We start from the raw sequence: 15,613 nt of genomic DNA, 5'->3' as shown, positions 1-15,613 counted from the left end.
AGAGACAAAGATATTTGAATCTGAAAATAAGCAATTACAGCCAGGCCACTGCATGAAGAATAACAAATTATGCACCAGAACTATAATGTTGCAGGACTTATCTGATAACTTATACATACAACGCAGATTTAGATAAATTTTGGACCAGATCCCAAATACACAATACTAAACGTACGTGCAGGTGATGAAATTTAGCACTGAGATGTCTTTGCATACGCTCTCAGCCCTGGACAGGAACAAGTGGATGCTCAGTATCTTCCATGTTGGGGTTCTCTTCCACTCTCTTCCTCCCTCCACCATAAAAGGCCTTAACTGTTACCAGCTACTAAAATTAAACATGTCCAGATTGAAGAGGATTGACTTAGCCTGGCATATGAGAAAGAGCTGAAATAAATGAGTTTGCTAACTAAAAAACAACAACGAAGACTGTCAAATAACATGGTAATAGTTAGTTCTGTAATGTCCAAATGATTGATACAAAGAGGACAATGATCTGTGGCTCTGCATGGCCAGAGGGAAATAAACAAAGACAAATATTAGGAAAACTGCTCCAGCTCTAAGAGAGTTATAAATTTTCTAGGTAACTCATTTCAGAGGGTATTGGTACCCAGATATGTATCAAAGAGTGACAGACAAGGTAAACTTGATCCTGCTTCAGAAGAGGACCAGCCTAGGTGAACCTACAAGGTGTCATATGGAATTGCTGCCACATGATCCCCATGTTTACGCTGGAAGGCAATAAACAGGATAATCATGTCATGTCAATTATACTGCATGGAAACCAACTAACCAGTCTCCCTGCCAGCCTTGACTGTCAGGGAAGGAAGTGATAGGACATCCTTATATTGTACACCAGCCCACGAGATCGATTCCCAGATATCTGGGCACTGTCTCCAAAACAACTCCAAGCCTCCTTCTTTGACATGGATAAAGTAAGACTGTTAAGTTCATTGGAAAAGTTGCCACCTTTCCTTTCCAAACACATACAGTGTCCAAGTAACAAGGCCTAAATCCATACCTAGAGCCTCCGTGTACCATTCCAATATAATCGTCAAAAGGAAACAATACAAAAAGCAACACAATATAATGCAGAGAAGCCCACAGACAGCTGTGCTACAACTTCTCCCATCCACCCCAACTCTTCCATGAAGCAAGAGGGTATAAATTATATCGCCTAAATGGCATTTTGGGTACGTGCAGCTATTCTTGCAAGATTTGTACATGCTAACAGAGGCACAGATGTCGTTAGATCACCCTTACATATGCTCTCTTTTGGCAAAGTGGAACTAGAAATCATGTATTTCCATAGGTACACCCATTTTTAGACTTTTCATAAGCATTGCCACTATTTCACTCTTCCTACTTTCAGAGTATCAGCCAGTAGGAACCAAAAAGCTGTATATTTTTGGCCAAGAGATACTATTAAGAGGTCACACTTCCTTTGTTCCACCTCAGACCCTCTTGCAGTGATATGTGGTGCATTCTCACATCTATCACTGAAAAATATTTTTTGGAAAGTTCTTTCATTTCCATTTAAAAAGAAACTAGCCGAAAATTAAGTCTTGGCCAGGCATCTACACTGTTGATGCAGTGGGTAGTTAGAACTGCTGGGCATCTGAAGAAACCATTATCAGAGGGAAACATCATGGAAACAGAATTGGAAACAGGCTGCAAGCAGTACACAGAAGTGCCTCGGATTTCAAAGAAAACAGAAGTGGGAACAAAATCAACACCAGAAGCAGCTGAACCAACAAAACAACACTCACATTTTCTTTATTCACTCAGGAAGGGAAGAGAAACAAAAATGTTTTTAACATTTAGCTGAAACTAATTTTTTTTTTTTTTGCCTTAAACGTCATTATTTTGACTCAGAAATGCCTCTGATGTGCTTTATAAAAATATGTAGTAATGGTACTTTTTCTTGTATTCTCCTCCAGGATTTTTCTGAAAAAGCAAGAGCAGTACATCATGGGAGATGTAATCTTGTGCAGGAACTGACACTAAGCTGCAGCACTGACAGTGCACTGCAGCAGTAATACCAATTTGAATTTTTCAATTGAGACTCAGAGTTTTGAAAGCAAAACTTTGCTACTGAATAAATAAACTTTATGGCAGGGACACTTCTCCCAGATATCTTTTCTTTCAAGTAAGATTTGGTACTGAATGGGAAGCTACCAAAAAGCTGTAGCTCAATATGATAGCGAGGACAAGGTCAGCTGACTGGCACGAGGTGTTGTCCTTTTGCTGGGTATATGAAAACCAGAAAGTATTTGCAAATATGATGAGTGAGGTTAAAAATATCCCAAGGTCTCACTTACAGGAAGAAGCTAGCACTGATAATCTGTATGAATTCACTGTAGATTCTGTACACATAAATAAAAATAGATACCTGTAGATGTTCTTTGTTTTTTAGAAGAGTTATGCCTAAGAAAACAGCATGGAAATAAAAAAGCATATCGTTATAACTAAGTAACAAAAGTAGGATGCAATAAGTCACCTCATTCCCTCACAGAATCATTTGCAGCAGCCAATATGAAGGTAAAGACATTGATGCTGATGAATTAATTTGGTAAGAAAAATTCCATAACATACCAGGACAACTCACTGGAAGCAAAAGGGTTTACACCACAATGTAAATAGGTCTTCGTGTGCCTGAGAATTCAGCCCAAAGTCTGTAAATGTCAGTCACCATTTTGTGAATTAAATTTTGGACCTACAGGGCACAACACACAGGTGAGGATTACAGTTTGATTATTTTGGTTTATTTGTTAAGGAGAGAGTTCATTCAGCCTGGATTAAAAGCTTACACTGCAGCACCAGTTCATCATGACATAAATACTATGACTTGGATGCGTTGCCAACATGCACTTTGCTTTTGGCAGCCAAGTCTTCACATTTTATACGTCTTTTCTAGAAAGATGTCACCACCAGTTTCTTTCACATCAAAGTAAGCCACAGATAAACATGCAGCCTCCAGACTGTCTTTTACCACAAGACCACAACTAATCCTATTTACGCAGTGAAATTAAATGAGCTCATATTCTGTCTGGAGTTCTCCAGGACTCCCAACTGATCTAGCAGTCTACAGCAACCTTCCTGTGAGTAATAATGAATGAAAGCATTAAGAATAGATACATCTGACTTGCAAGGAACATTTATACCCAAGACCCATTTTGTCTAGTTTTCATTGTTGAGCTGAAAGAGAACTCTTTAAAAAAGGGTAGTTAAGACTGGTTCTAAACAAATAGGAAAAGATGAATACCTTTGCCAGGCAGACATTCAAAAAGATTGCCAATTTAATAGCAGAATATGATGCAAGCACCAGCACCAAAATTTGTGAGTGAATCTTATCTTTAACCTTCACTGGCTACTACTGCAGCACTACTTTATTGGCTCCTGCTAAGGATACAGTCATACAGAGTGCCCGAGAGAGAAGCCATAGTCTCACATCAACACTGTCACACATCTTTTCAGCAATTGTGGATTATCACAGCCATGTTAAATCTAGCCTCTCTACACTGGCCTCCCACATAACAGCAAATCACATCTGGGTTCTTGGTCCTTATCTACAAGTAATCAATGTCCTCAGTTCGGCAAAAAGGTTGCCTGAAGCTCCTCTCTGGAGACCATCACTGATAAAGGTCCTCAAGCTCTATGAATCTCAGCTGTGGGCAAGGATTTCCCAGGCACTGCTCTGAGTCTTCAGAATAAACCTCCACCAGAACTAAGACATACCACAGGCCTTATCGCATTGTGCTTTTAGCGTACAGCTCACCTCAGCAGCACTAATCTAGATGTGTGTGAAAGAACACTGAGAGAGCACAGATGCATAAAACAAAACAGGTCTCTGGTCAGAAAGTACAGGAAAGAATGAATCATTGATTACAGATATCAGTCACACTGCTTAATGCATAACTGGATGAACTGCAGTTACTGCTGTCTTGATGAAACCAGAACCAGGACAGAACTAGAACAGATTCTGGAGGTTCTTTAACAGTGTATAAGAAAATCTATTGGGAATTAATAAACAAAAATGCATTTAAATGTATTTTTCACAACAAAATAGTGAAGATGAGAAGTTGTACCACCTTCTCCTCATCAAAGGAATACCTCAAAAATCTTGAAGAAATTCCTGCAATAAGTAAATGTCTGTTATCAATCTTCATATTATTTACTTCTTTGAATGTCCAAATTACAACTAATAGTACTGTAAACACAGATCTGCTGGTACTCAATTTGTGGTTACTGTTCAGTGTCAAGCAAAGTATACTTTGGTCTTAAACTCAACACATCATTGTGCAACAGTAAGCAGGATATAGAGTAAAATATGGTCCCTATCGAGGATGATCAAAAACTCCAAGGTACCATAACTTTTAAGAAGATGTGGGAAACTGTAAGCATGGGAAAAGGCAATGCTCAGTTTACTTTCCTAAGCAGTGAGAAGGTGTTACACAGTTCAGCCCAAGGAAATTTGTAAATATAGAAAGCCTATTCAGAAATCAAAGCACATACTTCATCATCATTATCTGTTCACAACTGCTGAAGTTGCTTACATAGGCTTGAAAGAAACTGCATGCTAATCTTGTGCTGTTATTTATTAGCGCAGCATTTCATGAAACGCGTCCCAGCTCTTGCAGAAGCATCCATCCAGGTCTGCTGGAACTTTCTGAGTGCAAACTAGAAAGTCACAACCTGAGCAGAGTCTGCCACTGCCTTTTAACTCTGCAAGCCAAATGGCAGAGGAGGAGTAAAGGGTGGCGAATTGCTGCATGGACCTGTGTCCTCTCAAAAGGTTCTACATTGCTGCCATTGTCACCTACTCATTCCAGCCTCACTTCTCCACCCAAGCTTCTCCCTTGTTCATCTCCATTGCCTCCACCCTTTTCAAACCTGTTTTAAAACAGGTTTTGACATTTCAAAAAATCATAAAACATTTGAAAAGCTGTTTCAATCACTTGTTAACTAGAAGCCTCCTCTAAACAAGAGGATAATGAAGTCTACTCGGAACATGTAGTACCATCACAAAAGGCTTTAAAGATCAATGAAGGACAGCTGCAATACCACCTGTGCTGGTACGGTATTAGAGCACGGTAGCTACAGAGATGAGCTTAACATTTACCTAAGGTTCTTTACTCATTCTACCAGTGCTTCAGCCAGTAATCAGTTCATCCTCCTAACGCCCCTGTGAGGCTCCTAATGCCCTTGCTGAGGTCCTTGCTTTAGAGATGAGTAACTGAGGTTTTGAGGAATCTTATCTTCTCCAAGGTTACACCAAGAATCCGAAGGAAGTCATGGGGGAACATTGCACATAATACCTTTAACTGCCAGAACAGCTTTCTGTTCTTGCACACAGAAGTACACAGAAGCCAGCATGACTGCAAGAAGATGGACATGTACCTACATAAAATCCATTGATACCCAGCAGTAGAGATGCAATTATTTCCACAGCTGTAGGGAGGTGCCCTGACCAAGAACCCTAAACAAATAACATATTAATGAGCTCCTTGATTATACATAGCATTGTCCTTTTTACTGGCAGCTTACGTTGCTATCAAGGCACAAAGCAGGCTTTTCATCTCCACACTTCTTGCCATGTATACCATGCAATACAATTGCATACAATACAATATACACTACGCTCTATACACTACACTCCATCATGGCCATCAAAGACTTGAGAAAGGGAAAAACCTGGAAATAATCTCTTAGGCTAGTGAACACAAAATGGGTAACCTGAGGGAAACTAGTTTTTTGCATGTGTTTAGGTGGTAGCAATGAACCAAGGAAGAGTGGGAGCAGACTTGGATAACAGGAGTAGATGAAACCAAAAGGAAGATTGAATAGAAAGGAACAGAGGTTGTTAAGAACTGCAGCTGTGAAGTTGATTCACATAATATTCACTGAGATTATCCATTCATTTGTTACTCATATTATTAACTGTGGTTACGACTTTGTTATTATAAACATCAGTCAGGACCAGGGCTCCATTTTGACAGGTACCTTAGCAGTTATGCAATTAGATCTTGATCTTGATCTAATCAGCTCACAATTACAGTAAGAAAAGCCCTGCTTCAGGATATGACATCACAGGGAGGAGCTTCTGGTGATTAACAGTTGCTTTTATACCTGTTTGTTTCAGTTTCTTAACCAGTTAGGAAATCCTTGTTTACAGGCCTTATTGCAACTTGGCAGCTATCCACGTAACTACTTCTCTATCCTCGTGCAGATTCCCATTGCTGAGCATTTGTCCTGGGCTGCTTTTAGGATTTCTGTCTGTTAACGCAAAGGCAGCCTGTCTGAGCAGCCAGCGGCATCAGGAACTTAGACGAGATGCCCTGAAAAGACACCGGTGCTCTCTTTCAAAGGACCATGTCCCAGGATTTCTCTCAATCACGGCAAAAGTCAGTGACCACACTCATTTTGACGGGGAAGTAATTTCACCCTAAAGCAAAAATGCCATTAGCACTGGCTGGCCCAGGCAGCTGCCTGCTGGCACTGCCCGTGCTACCTGCCTGCCCTCTTTGCACAAAGACTGCTGCTGCCCCCTCACACCAGTGCTGCAGTCCAAGATGCGTGCACATCTTCCGTCAGTCCTTTCCGCACACAACAGCTTCCTTCGGAGAACATGGCAATGAAAGGGATTTCATTATTATGATGGTGTTACATGGGATTTAGGTGATACAAGGAAAAACTTTAGTAGTACTGCCTTCCAACTTTTAAAATCAATGGTCAGTGTAGTATTTGAGTTTGCTATGAAATTACATAGCAGCAAGGCTCAGATTTAACAAGACCCAGATTTAATACTATGGTTAAAGAAAAGCCTAAAGCTTTACCTAATGAGAATGCTGATTGAGATTAGCTTGTCGTATTAAAAAAAAAGGAGCTGTAGGCCATTCCCAGAAAAGATTTCTGGAGCCTTGGACTTTGCTAAATACAAAGTAGGGCAAGCCAATATTTTTAAAGACATTTTTTTGTCTCCTGAAGGGAATATTTCTGTGAAATACATGTATGTAGAAGATGTTACTTTATATTTCACTTGTAGCCCATGAAACAAGCAGGTTTCTCTCCCACAGGTATCAATTTGCAGTGTAGAAGATATTTATTTTCCCTCCTGGAAAATCAGTGACCCCTGCCACTGAGAAGAGGGCCATACCAAACCAGCTGTGCAAGGCAGCCCGTGCCCTGCTGTGACTGCAGCGGCAGCCTCTGGGAACAGTGAGTGCCGGGTGTGCTCCCACAGGACCATGCACAGCGAGGCATGTCTGGGCAGCCACACTGAAAACAAGATCTACTCCGGGGAATTTACACAGCGTGGGTCTAGTTCCTGTTGTAATCGGCACACAGAGAGTGAAATGCAGTGGTACTTGGCCAACAGAGAAGCCTCTCCAGAAACAAACTCTCCCATGGTTAGATGGTGGAAATGCAGAGCACTGCATAAAGGTAGCTTCGAGGGGCCTTCAAAGGCTTCTATGAAGAAATGGAGGGGGGGGGGGGGGGGGGGGGACGGACAGAGTTGAATATGAAAGCTACGTCCTCTTCCAGCGATCTTGGCTGGCGGACCAGCCCTTGGAAAACCAAGAGTTTTGCAACAGCTGATCCCTTCCCACAAGCAGGAAGCCTTCTCAAAGTCAATCTCCACTACGTCAGCTGACAGGGAAAGGAAGGGAAGATCGTTGGAAGTCACTGGATGGCAGAACAAATTCAAGGCCTTTCAGCAGTGAAGGCAAAACTGATTTTTGCCACTCTAAGGATGAGGCATTGAGATTGCAGCAAAGGTTTCTGTGACATGGAAACCAGAGGCTGTTGTTGATGCATAGAGTTCATGTGGGTTCAAGAGCATTCTGGAGGTGTTGCTGCATTCATAGAAAAACTGTATTTGGCCTGAAAAGTTACCAACTCTGAAGTGATCAAAGGCTGGGAGAGCACATTTTGCAGAGCACACTATATACTTTCACTCTACTCTCATGCTCCTCCCTACACAGCAGGAGAGACCTTTGGTCTGATCCAGCGCAGCTGGTCTTGTGTCCCTGTGCACTACAATGGGGGTGCAGACACGTGGAGGGCCCAGGCACCTCAGCTTGTGACTCTTGCTCCTGATGCTGCCAATGGCTCCCTGTTTTGCCAGTGCCTCAAGCTAGCCCTGCTGGATGATCTATGCTGAGACCATGGGCAACTAAACACTTCTCTCCAAAATCTCCACATACCATCCTATACAGTTGCAGAGAAATAGCACCATCCAGGCAGTGAATCCAGATTTTGCAGAAATGGTGGATGCATTTATGAAGGCTTGTGACAGCCACAAAGCTTTCGCAGTTTTAAAGCAAGAGACAGCTGCAGTCATGCAGCTGTTAATAAGTTTTTTGCCATTTTTTTAATAGATAGAAAGGGGCATTTGTCTTTGTGTAAGATGCAGAAAAGGCCTTTTCAGGGCAACCTGAAAAGGACCAGCTTTTCTCAAGTAGGCATTTCTGCTGCCCATGCAAGGCAAAGAGAGAAAAGAAATGCCCATAACTACTTAATCAGCAATACAAGTATATAGACCCCCCCAAGAGTAACATCCTGAAACTGGACCTGGTGTTTTCCTATGACACTGAGAAAGAGCATCTGGGTTCCTGTCCAGTGCAAACTGAGCTGAAAAATATCAAAGTAAAATCCCTTAGTGGCCTCCAAGTGCCAAGCATTTTGGGTATGGCTATTAAATGCAAACACTACTTTTGACTCAGGAGCCAGATCTCTGAGCCACAACCCTCATGAACCACAGATCTCTTGGAAGAGTGGGGCAGGGAAAAGCATGCTTCGATGCTTGTCCGGCCCCAAAACATTTATTATAGGCCAGTTGTGGGGACATACTGTCAATCCAGATGAAACTTTGGACTGGTCTGGTATCACTATTGTTACAACTTTCGACAGGGAAAATTCAGCCAAACTCAAACATGTCCAGAAATTGCAACAGCTATATCTTGTGAATGATATGTACTATTCTGTAGTTGCCTCATAACCTACATAATGTAGGAGCAAATCCTTCTGATTCTTGAGTAAATCTTATTCCTATCAGATTTCAACGCCCATGACTAGCCTGATTATTGTTATTATGCTCACACCACGTACAAATACAACCTTTTGTCTGACACAAAGGGAAAAGGTCAGGAGATCATGATTATAGATGATTGCCACAGCTGTCCCATAATAAAAAACCAAGTCCTATATTATATGACGTGCAAGATCTAAGGAGGCACAGACACTGTGGGTTGTGGGTAGCAGTCCCTCGGCACAAGGAGGACACTTTAGCTGTAGAGTGCCACAGCTGAAGAAAAGCAAAGCATACTCATCTTTAACAGGCAGTCTTCCAAAAACCACAGCTTAGTCTAATCAGACTCTGACTCCAACAAAGCACCAATGGCTCTTTGCAGTTTGAATTATTTCTTTCAACTCTCTGTCCTCACTTCTGTCTCTCTTAACAACTTTGAATTGTACAGAAATAGTGATTAAAACAAATAAATATGAGTGGGAAATATAATCTTTTCCTAAAATATATTTTGAGCCAAATATATTTCAAATATTTACAAATATTTGAATAAATACATTAATTACATGACAAATACATTCCCACAAAAAATATTAAAAAAAAAAAAATCACTTTTGAGCAAAGACTAATCCTGGGAAAGTAAATATCTGCAGAAAGGAAACTTGCTCCTGATTCTCAGAGGGAAAACAAAATGTGGTGCTCTGTTGCACAATAAAGAAAGGGAACTGGGATGGGGAATGGACAAGGCTGCTCCTCTCAGACCCTCGCACCTAGCACTGCTTCTTCTGGCTCTTGCCAGCAAAGACCTTCATCCACATTTAGCTTTGGAAGTAAATCTCCAGTGATATAGCTTCATACCTGCAACCAAGCAGTCAAACATCTGCTCAAAATGAAGATACAGGATAAAGACTAATAAAAGATAAAGAGCTAAGATAAATAGCTATGGATTTCTGGAAGTTCTTTGGTCCTTAACAATGTAAAGGCTGTCATTTCCAATCATTACAAAATGCTGAGAAATTAATAAACATCCCTGATTTGATTTTAAGGCCAGAGGCAGATATTTGTTATCAGTTCTGTAGGTGGTTATCTTGATGCTATTGGCTGTCAGGGCAACTTAGGCGTTCCCTTGGGCTGGTATCATTTATGCCAGAAAACAGTTCAAGTGAGATTAAAAAGACAGAGAGAGAACTGAACAATCTTTTCATTCTTCTCTAAAGATGTTTTCAAGAAAAGGCAATATTCCTGTGCTAGGCTTAACAGCAGAAATGCAAAAATTGAATAATAATTTCCATGGAGGCAAATACTCTTGCTGAGTTCACTTGGTCTTACTTAATATGCAAGGTTCATATTCACTTCCTTTCCACTGCACTCCTGGTTTCTTCTTTCTCTCTGAGGCAGATATTTGAGTTGACCTTCAGCTCGTTTTCTCCTACCTGAGTAACTGCTGAAATTTTTCTCTCTTCACTTCCACTTCCACCCATTCCACCAAGTCCCCAGAAACATTTCAATGGTACTGGTTTTGTCTTGAAAGTCTGGTATTTTGAATACATTTCAGTAAACATTTGACAGAAAAAAAAGTTGTTTGACAACAAGATATATAATGCTCCTCTTCCTTTTTTTTTTTTTTTTTAAGCAAAAAGAAATTCAGAGGTGCCTGTATGTATTTCTGCTGACTGCAAAAAACAGACAGGTACAGAAGATGATACCAAAGCTCCCATGTTACAGCACAGGCTCTGGCAGCCACTTGACATCAGTGCTGGCATTTTTGTTGAGAAACAGAGGGGCATCCTGAATCTCAGTGCATCAAAAACTGCAACTGAGAATTAACAGCTGAATTTGTTCAGCAAAACTGGCTCTGAAGCTTGTTAGCAGTGAAGATGCTTTACAGTAAACCACAGTAGACCTTTGATATTTCCATTAATAGTAACATTCTATAAAGTGAAAGATATTGTTTATACAAAACTGTATTCTAAGAATAGTCCAAATTCAAGTATGCATCAATATTTGAAACCATGGTGACACTTCATACACAGATACAAGTTACAGTGCTTGCTTATATTCTCTGCTTTCAGAACTGAATTACTGGGAACCACAAGGAAAGACTGTGATACTCACACAGATCTGCCTTTCTCAGATTTCTCATTCTTATGATTTTCACAGAGAGTGAGCAGCATGGGCATTCTTCACTCTGCAGAAAAAATTACAAAGTTATTACCTGCATTAACATTAAATTGTTTATGCTCCCATAAATGCGTGTTGCAATTTTCAAAGCCACACAGCAAAATTGGAAGATGAACTACTTGCACTGCTATGGAAGTTAAAACCATGTCTATGTAGAGTTAAAAAAAAGAGGCAGAAAAAGAAGAAAGATTCCTCTGTGTATATATGTCATTGATGGAAGAAATAACAGTAAAATGGATAACATAGTAAAATAGATAACATGGTAAAATGGTTTTAAATAAAATGAAAGCTTGCATTACATGACAGGACATTTTAATGTAAAAGGAATCTTTATCAACAATTAAGCTGGAAAAATAAGCTAGCGAAGAGTGAGCATGCATGAGAAGCATCTCTGTTAAACATCTGTATACAAAGATAAAATAAGTTTAATTCTCTTGAAGAGTTGAAATTTCACACAGAAAGCAGATATTTTCTTCAGATAATTTTACTTAGTAAAAATGGCAAATTTCCATTTAAAATCTTTATCAGGAACTTTTCCCAGAAATGGTGAAGAGCAAATACATGAAAAGTTGCGAGGTGTTCAGCTATTGCAGTCAGGAAGAGAAAATGAGGGGATACAAAGAACTGCTAGGAAACAGAAACAATCCATGGTAAAATTGTCCCAGAGGAAAATGAAACTGTTCAGTGAGTGAGGCACCACCAGCAAAATGCAGCAGAACCTACACGAAAGAAAACAGCTTAGGAAGAGATGTTAATGAAACTTCCCCACATAAACCAGATGCTGGGTATTTGCAAAAAGGATCATTAACTGAAACGTCAAGCACAGAAGGAAAGACAAATAACTAGACAGAACCCAAACAAATTATTAACTCTTGCAAATTTTAATACCTGAAACTTCAGCTATTGCTTCACTGGAAGTCATGATCTAATCCCTTCTCCCACTCTCTGCTAGCAAAATGACTCCATTAAATCCCTTTAGGGGGATTACATCACTCCTTTTGCCAGTTAGGAATTGACCCAGCTGAGAAGTTGGGTACAAACTCCCCTATCACTCTTGAATTATGATAAGCTGACCTTGGTCCGTATTTTAAGCCTCACTCCAAAACAGAAGTGCATGTCTTCATGTCTTCTGTCTGGATTCAGTGTCTGGATGGAATAATTCTCCTGCTCCCCCCGACGCACACGCACCAAGAAGCCTCTACTTTTGCTCTTCTCATGAGGCTGTTTTGGTGGTTAAGGGCAAGGGGAAGATCAGAGAGGACTGCCCCATTCCTTGCTTTGTACACGTACTTTCCACACAAAGACCATTGCCAGACTCTGTTCATTACTCTCCCCTCCTTGCAAAAGGATGAAACTGTAGATCCTTAGTATTTCTTTAACCAGTTTGCTTAGACATTCACACTTTTTATTTCTTAAGCCGGGGGGATCCCACGTTTGAGGTCTCCAAGTATTAATGCACACTTATGCTAACACACATCTGTGTTATAGAGAGGCGCTCTATAATCTCCATTTTACAACAGGGGAAGCAGGGCACAGAATGATTAAATAAGTTGCTCATAGTCAAACAGCAGGTTAATTTCAGAGCTGAGAAGAGAACAAGTATGTTGACTCCCTGGAGCCCAACAGGCAGTTTTAGGGCTTTCCCTCCCGGTTATGTTCCACAAAAACAGTAATAATAAAAAAAAAATATTCTCAGAGATTATGGACAAAGGCAGATCAAGATTTTCTTGGATGTCAGTCATGCACAGATATCAAACTAGGACCATCTTTGTGTCCATGATTAATCACTGTCTTTAGTCTGTGACCGTCCTGTGTACACCACTACCAGGTGGCTGCTAGCACAGCTATCTGGGCACAGCATATGACTACACTCATAGCTGGCAGATGCTGTGCTGTGGAAGAGCTCAATTCACATAATCCTTGCATCAAACCACAGATTCAGTCCAAATCCACAGCAAGCTCCTGTGAGGCACCTCGGACTCCTTCCCAGCCTCCACGTGAATCACCCACTGTGGCTGAACTTCACTACCAAAAGTGCCTCCAAGGGGGAGCCAATATCAGCTATCAGTCATCCTGACATAAATAAGTAAATACATACATGAATTTGGGACTAACAGCTCCCAATTCCTCTTCTAGGCACCAGAATCCCAGTCACAAACCCACCTCAGGTCATCTTCAGCTTCTAATGAATTACAGTCTGAATTTTCACGCTCTTACCTCACGAGCACTCCAGTATGAGCCCATCGTGCTCCCAGCCGCGTACAAGTCAGATAGGGATGTCACTTCACTGTTAGAGGCAACAGCTGGCAGTGACTCACGAAGTACCTCTGCAAACTTCAAGGAGGCACCTGCTGAGGAGCAAGTGGCTTATCCATGCCCCACCTTCCTTATTGCCTGAAAGGGAAAGTATGAAGAGAGAAAGGGAGGGGATTTGCTGAGTTTATTTGATAGCTAAACACCAGAGGTGCATGTTGGGGGAAGGCTGTACACACCAAGGTGCCAAGAGTTATTAGCAACTCAAGATAAGGGAGTGATAACACACAGCACTTACGCATGGATACCTATGACCTGGCAGCAGTGCACAAATCAGAGAAGATAATAGCAGCTACACATTGGCTGGAGGAAAACAGAGCTCTACAGCACCCCAAACAACAACCAAAAGTATTGTAGATGGAACAACTTTAAAAGACCTTCTATTTCAACCAAATTTTATTAATTTTCCTTTTTTTTTGGAGGTAGAGGGGGTTGAGTTGCTTGCTGGTAGATGGTTCCCCAATTTCATTCATATACTTGTCACGCGGATACATGTTTTTGTGCTTTCCGAACCCTTCCACAAACACAAAACTTCTGAGTAAACCAAGACAAAAAGTTCTCCTCCAAATTAGAGCATACACTGATTCATCCTAAATGCTAACATCTAGATGTTTTAAACATAATGCAGGGTCATCAAATTATGATGACACCCATCTTTTCCATTTTCTGACAGAAAACTGTGCAGCAGCAGATACGCAGGTGAATAGCCCTTGCACAGGTCCAGCTACTAATATGCCCAGATGTCTGATATGAGATGACCACTTGAGAGCTGCAGGAGGTGATACTATACACTCACCTCTCCTACCCAAGGGGTACATTCTGCAGGAGTTTCCTCCACAGCAAGTGCTGCAGAGCATGGAGCTGGAGGGAGCCCATCCCAGACACTGGCGGTCAAGTGCCTCTGCTAGAATAGGACTGTCGTGGTTTAAACCCAGCCAGTAACAAAGCACCACGCAGCCGCCCGCTCACTCCTCCCCCCGCTGGCCACAGTGGGATGAGGAGAAAATACAAAGGCGGGCTCGTGGGTCAAGATAAGGACTGGGAGGGATCACTCCCCGCTTATGGTCACAGGCAAAAGACAGGCTCAACTTGGGGAAAAAACAAAATCAATTTAATTTACTACAAATCAAAACAAAACAAGGATAATGAGAAGTAAAACCAAACCTTAGAACACCTTCCCCCCGCCCCTCCCTCCTTCCCGCCTCAGCCCCACTCCCGGTTCTCTCCCCCTCCTCCCCCCAGCAGCGCAGGAGGACGGGGAATGGGGGCTGGGGTCACCTCGCCACACGTTGTCTCTGCCGCTCCTTCCTCCTCAGGGGCAGGACTCCTCACTCCTCCCCTGCTCCACCGTGGGGTCCCTCCCACGGGAGACAGTCCTTCACGACCTTCTCCAGCGTGAGTCCTTTCCGCGGGCTGCAGTTCCTCACAAACTTCCCTGGCGAGGGTCCTTTCTGCGGGCCGATCTTCAGTCACAGGCTGCCCCAGCGCGGGCTTCCCCATGGAGTCCCGGCCATCTTGGGGGGCATCCACCCGCTCTGGTGTCCTCCTCCCCCCCGGGCTGCAGGTGGGCGTCTGCTCCCCTGCTCCCCTCCGTGGGCTGGGGGGGACAGCCTGCCGCCTCGCCGCGGGCTGCGGGGGCATCCCCCCCTCCCCGCCTGCCTCACCGACCTCGGTGTCTGCACAGGGGTTCCCCTCACGTTCCAACCCCACTACTCGCTGCAGGTTCCCCCCCCTCTTAACTCTGTTCTCCCAGAGGCGCTGCCACCATCGCTGACGGGCTCGGCCTGGGCCAGAGGCGGGTCCCACTTGGAGCCGGGGAAGCTTCCAGCAGCTTCTCACAGGAGCCGGCCCTGCGGCCCCCTCCCCGGCTCTCAAAACCCCGCCACACAAACCCAGAACAAGGACCTGGTAGTAGTCCCAGCACAGGCACCTGGGACAAGGCATGTAGCGTGAACATACAGCAAATGGCAAACCCACTAACAGAAAATGTTGTGACAATGTCTGAGAAACTACTATTTCTGGTTTGATTCAGATTATCTGAGATTTTAGGGTGCATAACAAATTCTGACAAGGGACATAGAGAAGGTGGAGCAG

The 15,613-nt window shown here is 42.5% G+C and overlaps 1 protein-coding gene across 1 annotated transcript in view; it reads right to left on the bottom strand.

The window, feature by feature from the left end:
* LOC115336931 (cytosolic phospholipase A2 epsilon-like) overlaps window positions 1-13,559 on the bottom strand; it is a 35,391-nt gene extending 21,832 nt beyond the window's left edge. The window contains exons 1-2 of the mRNA XM_030004744.1: window positions 13,424-13,559; window positions 11,141-11,213 (exon numbers count right to left, since the gene is read on the bottom strand). Of these exons, the coding sequence (XP_029860604.1) occupies window positions 11,141-11,213; window positions 13,424-13,450 (100 nt within the window). The 5' untranslated portion in view covers window positions 13,451-13,559. The remainder of the gene's footprint in view (window positions 1-11,140; window positions 11,214-13,423) is intronic.
* Between the last annotated feature and the right edge of the window lie 2,054 nt (window positions 13,560-15,613).

This window comes from Aquila chrysaetos, chromosome 2, assembly GCF_900496995.4.
Source record: "Aquila chrysaetos chrysaetos chromosome 2, bAquChr1.4, whole genome shotgun sequence".
Lineage (NCBI taxonomy): Eukaryota > Metazoa > Chordata > Aves > Accipitriformes > Accipitridae > Aquila > Aquila chrysaetos.
The sequence above is the reverse complement of the archived record's forward strand: the minus strand, read 5'-3'. Positions and strand labels throughout refer to the sequence as shown.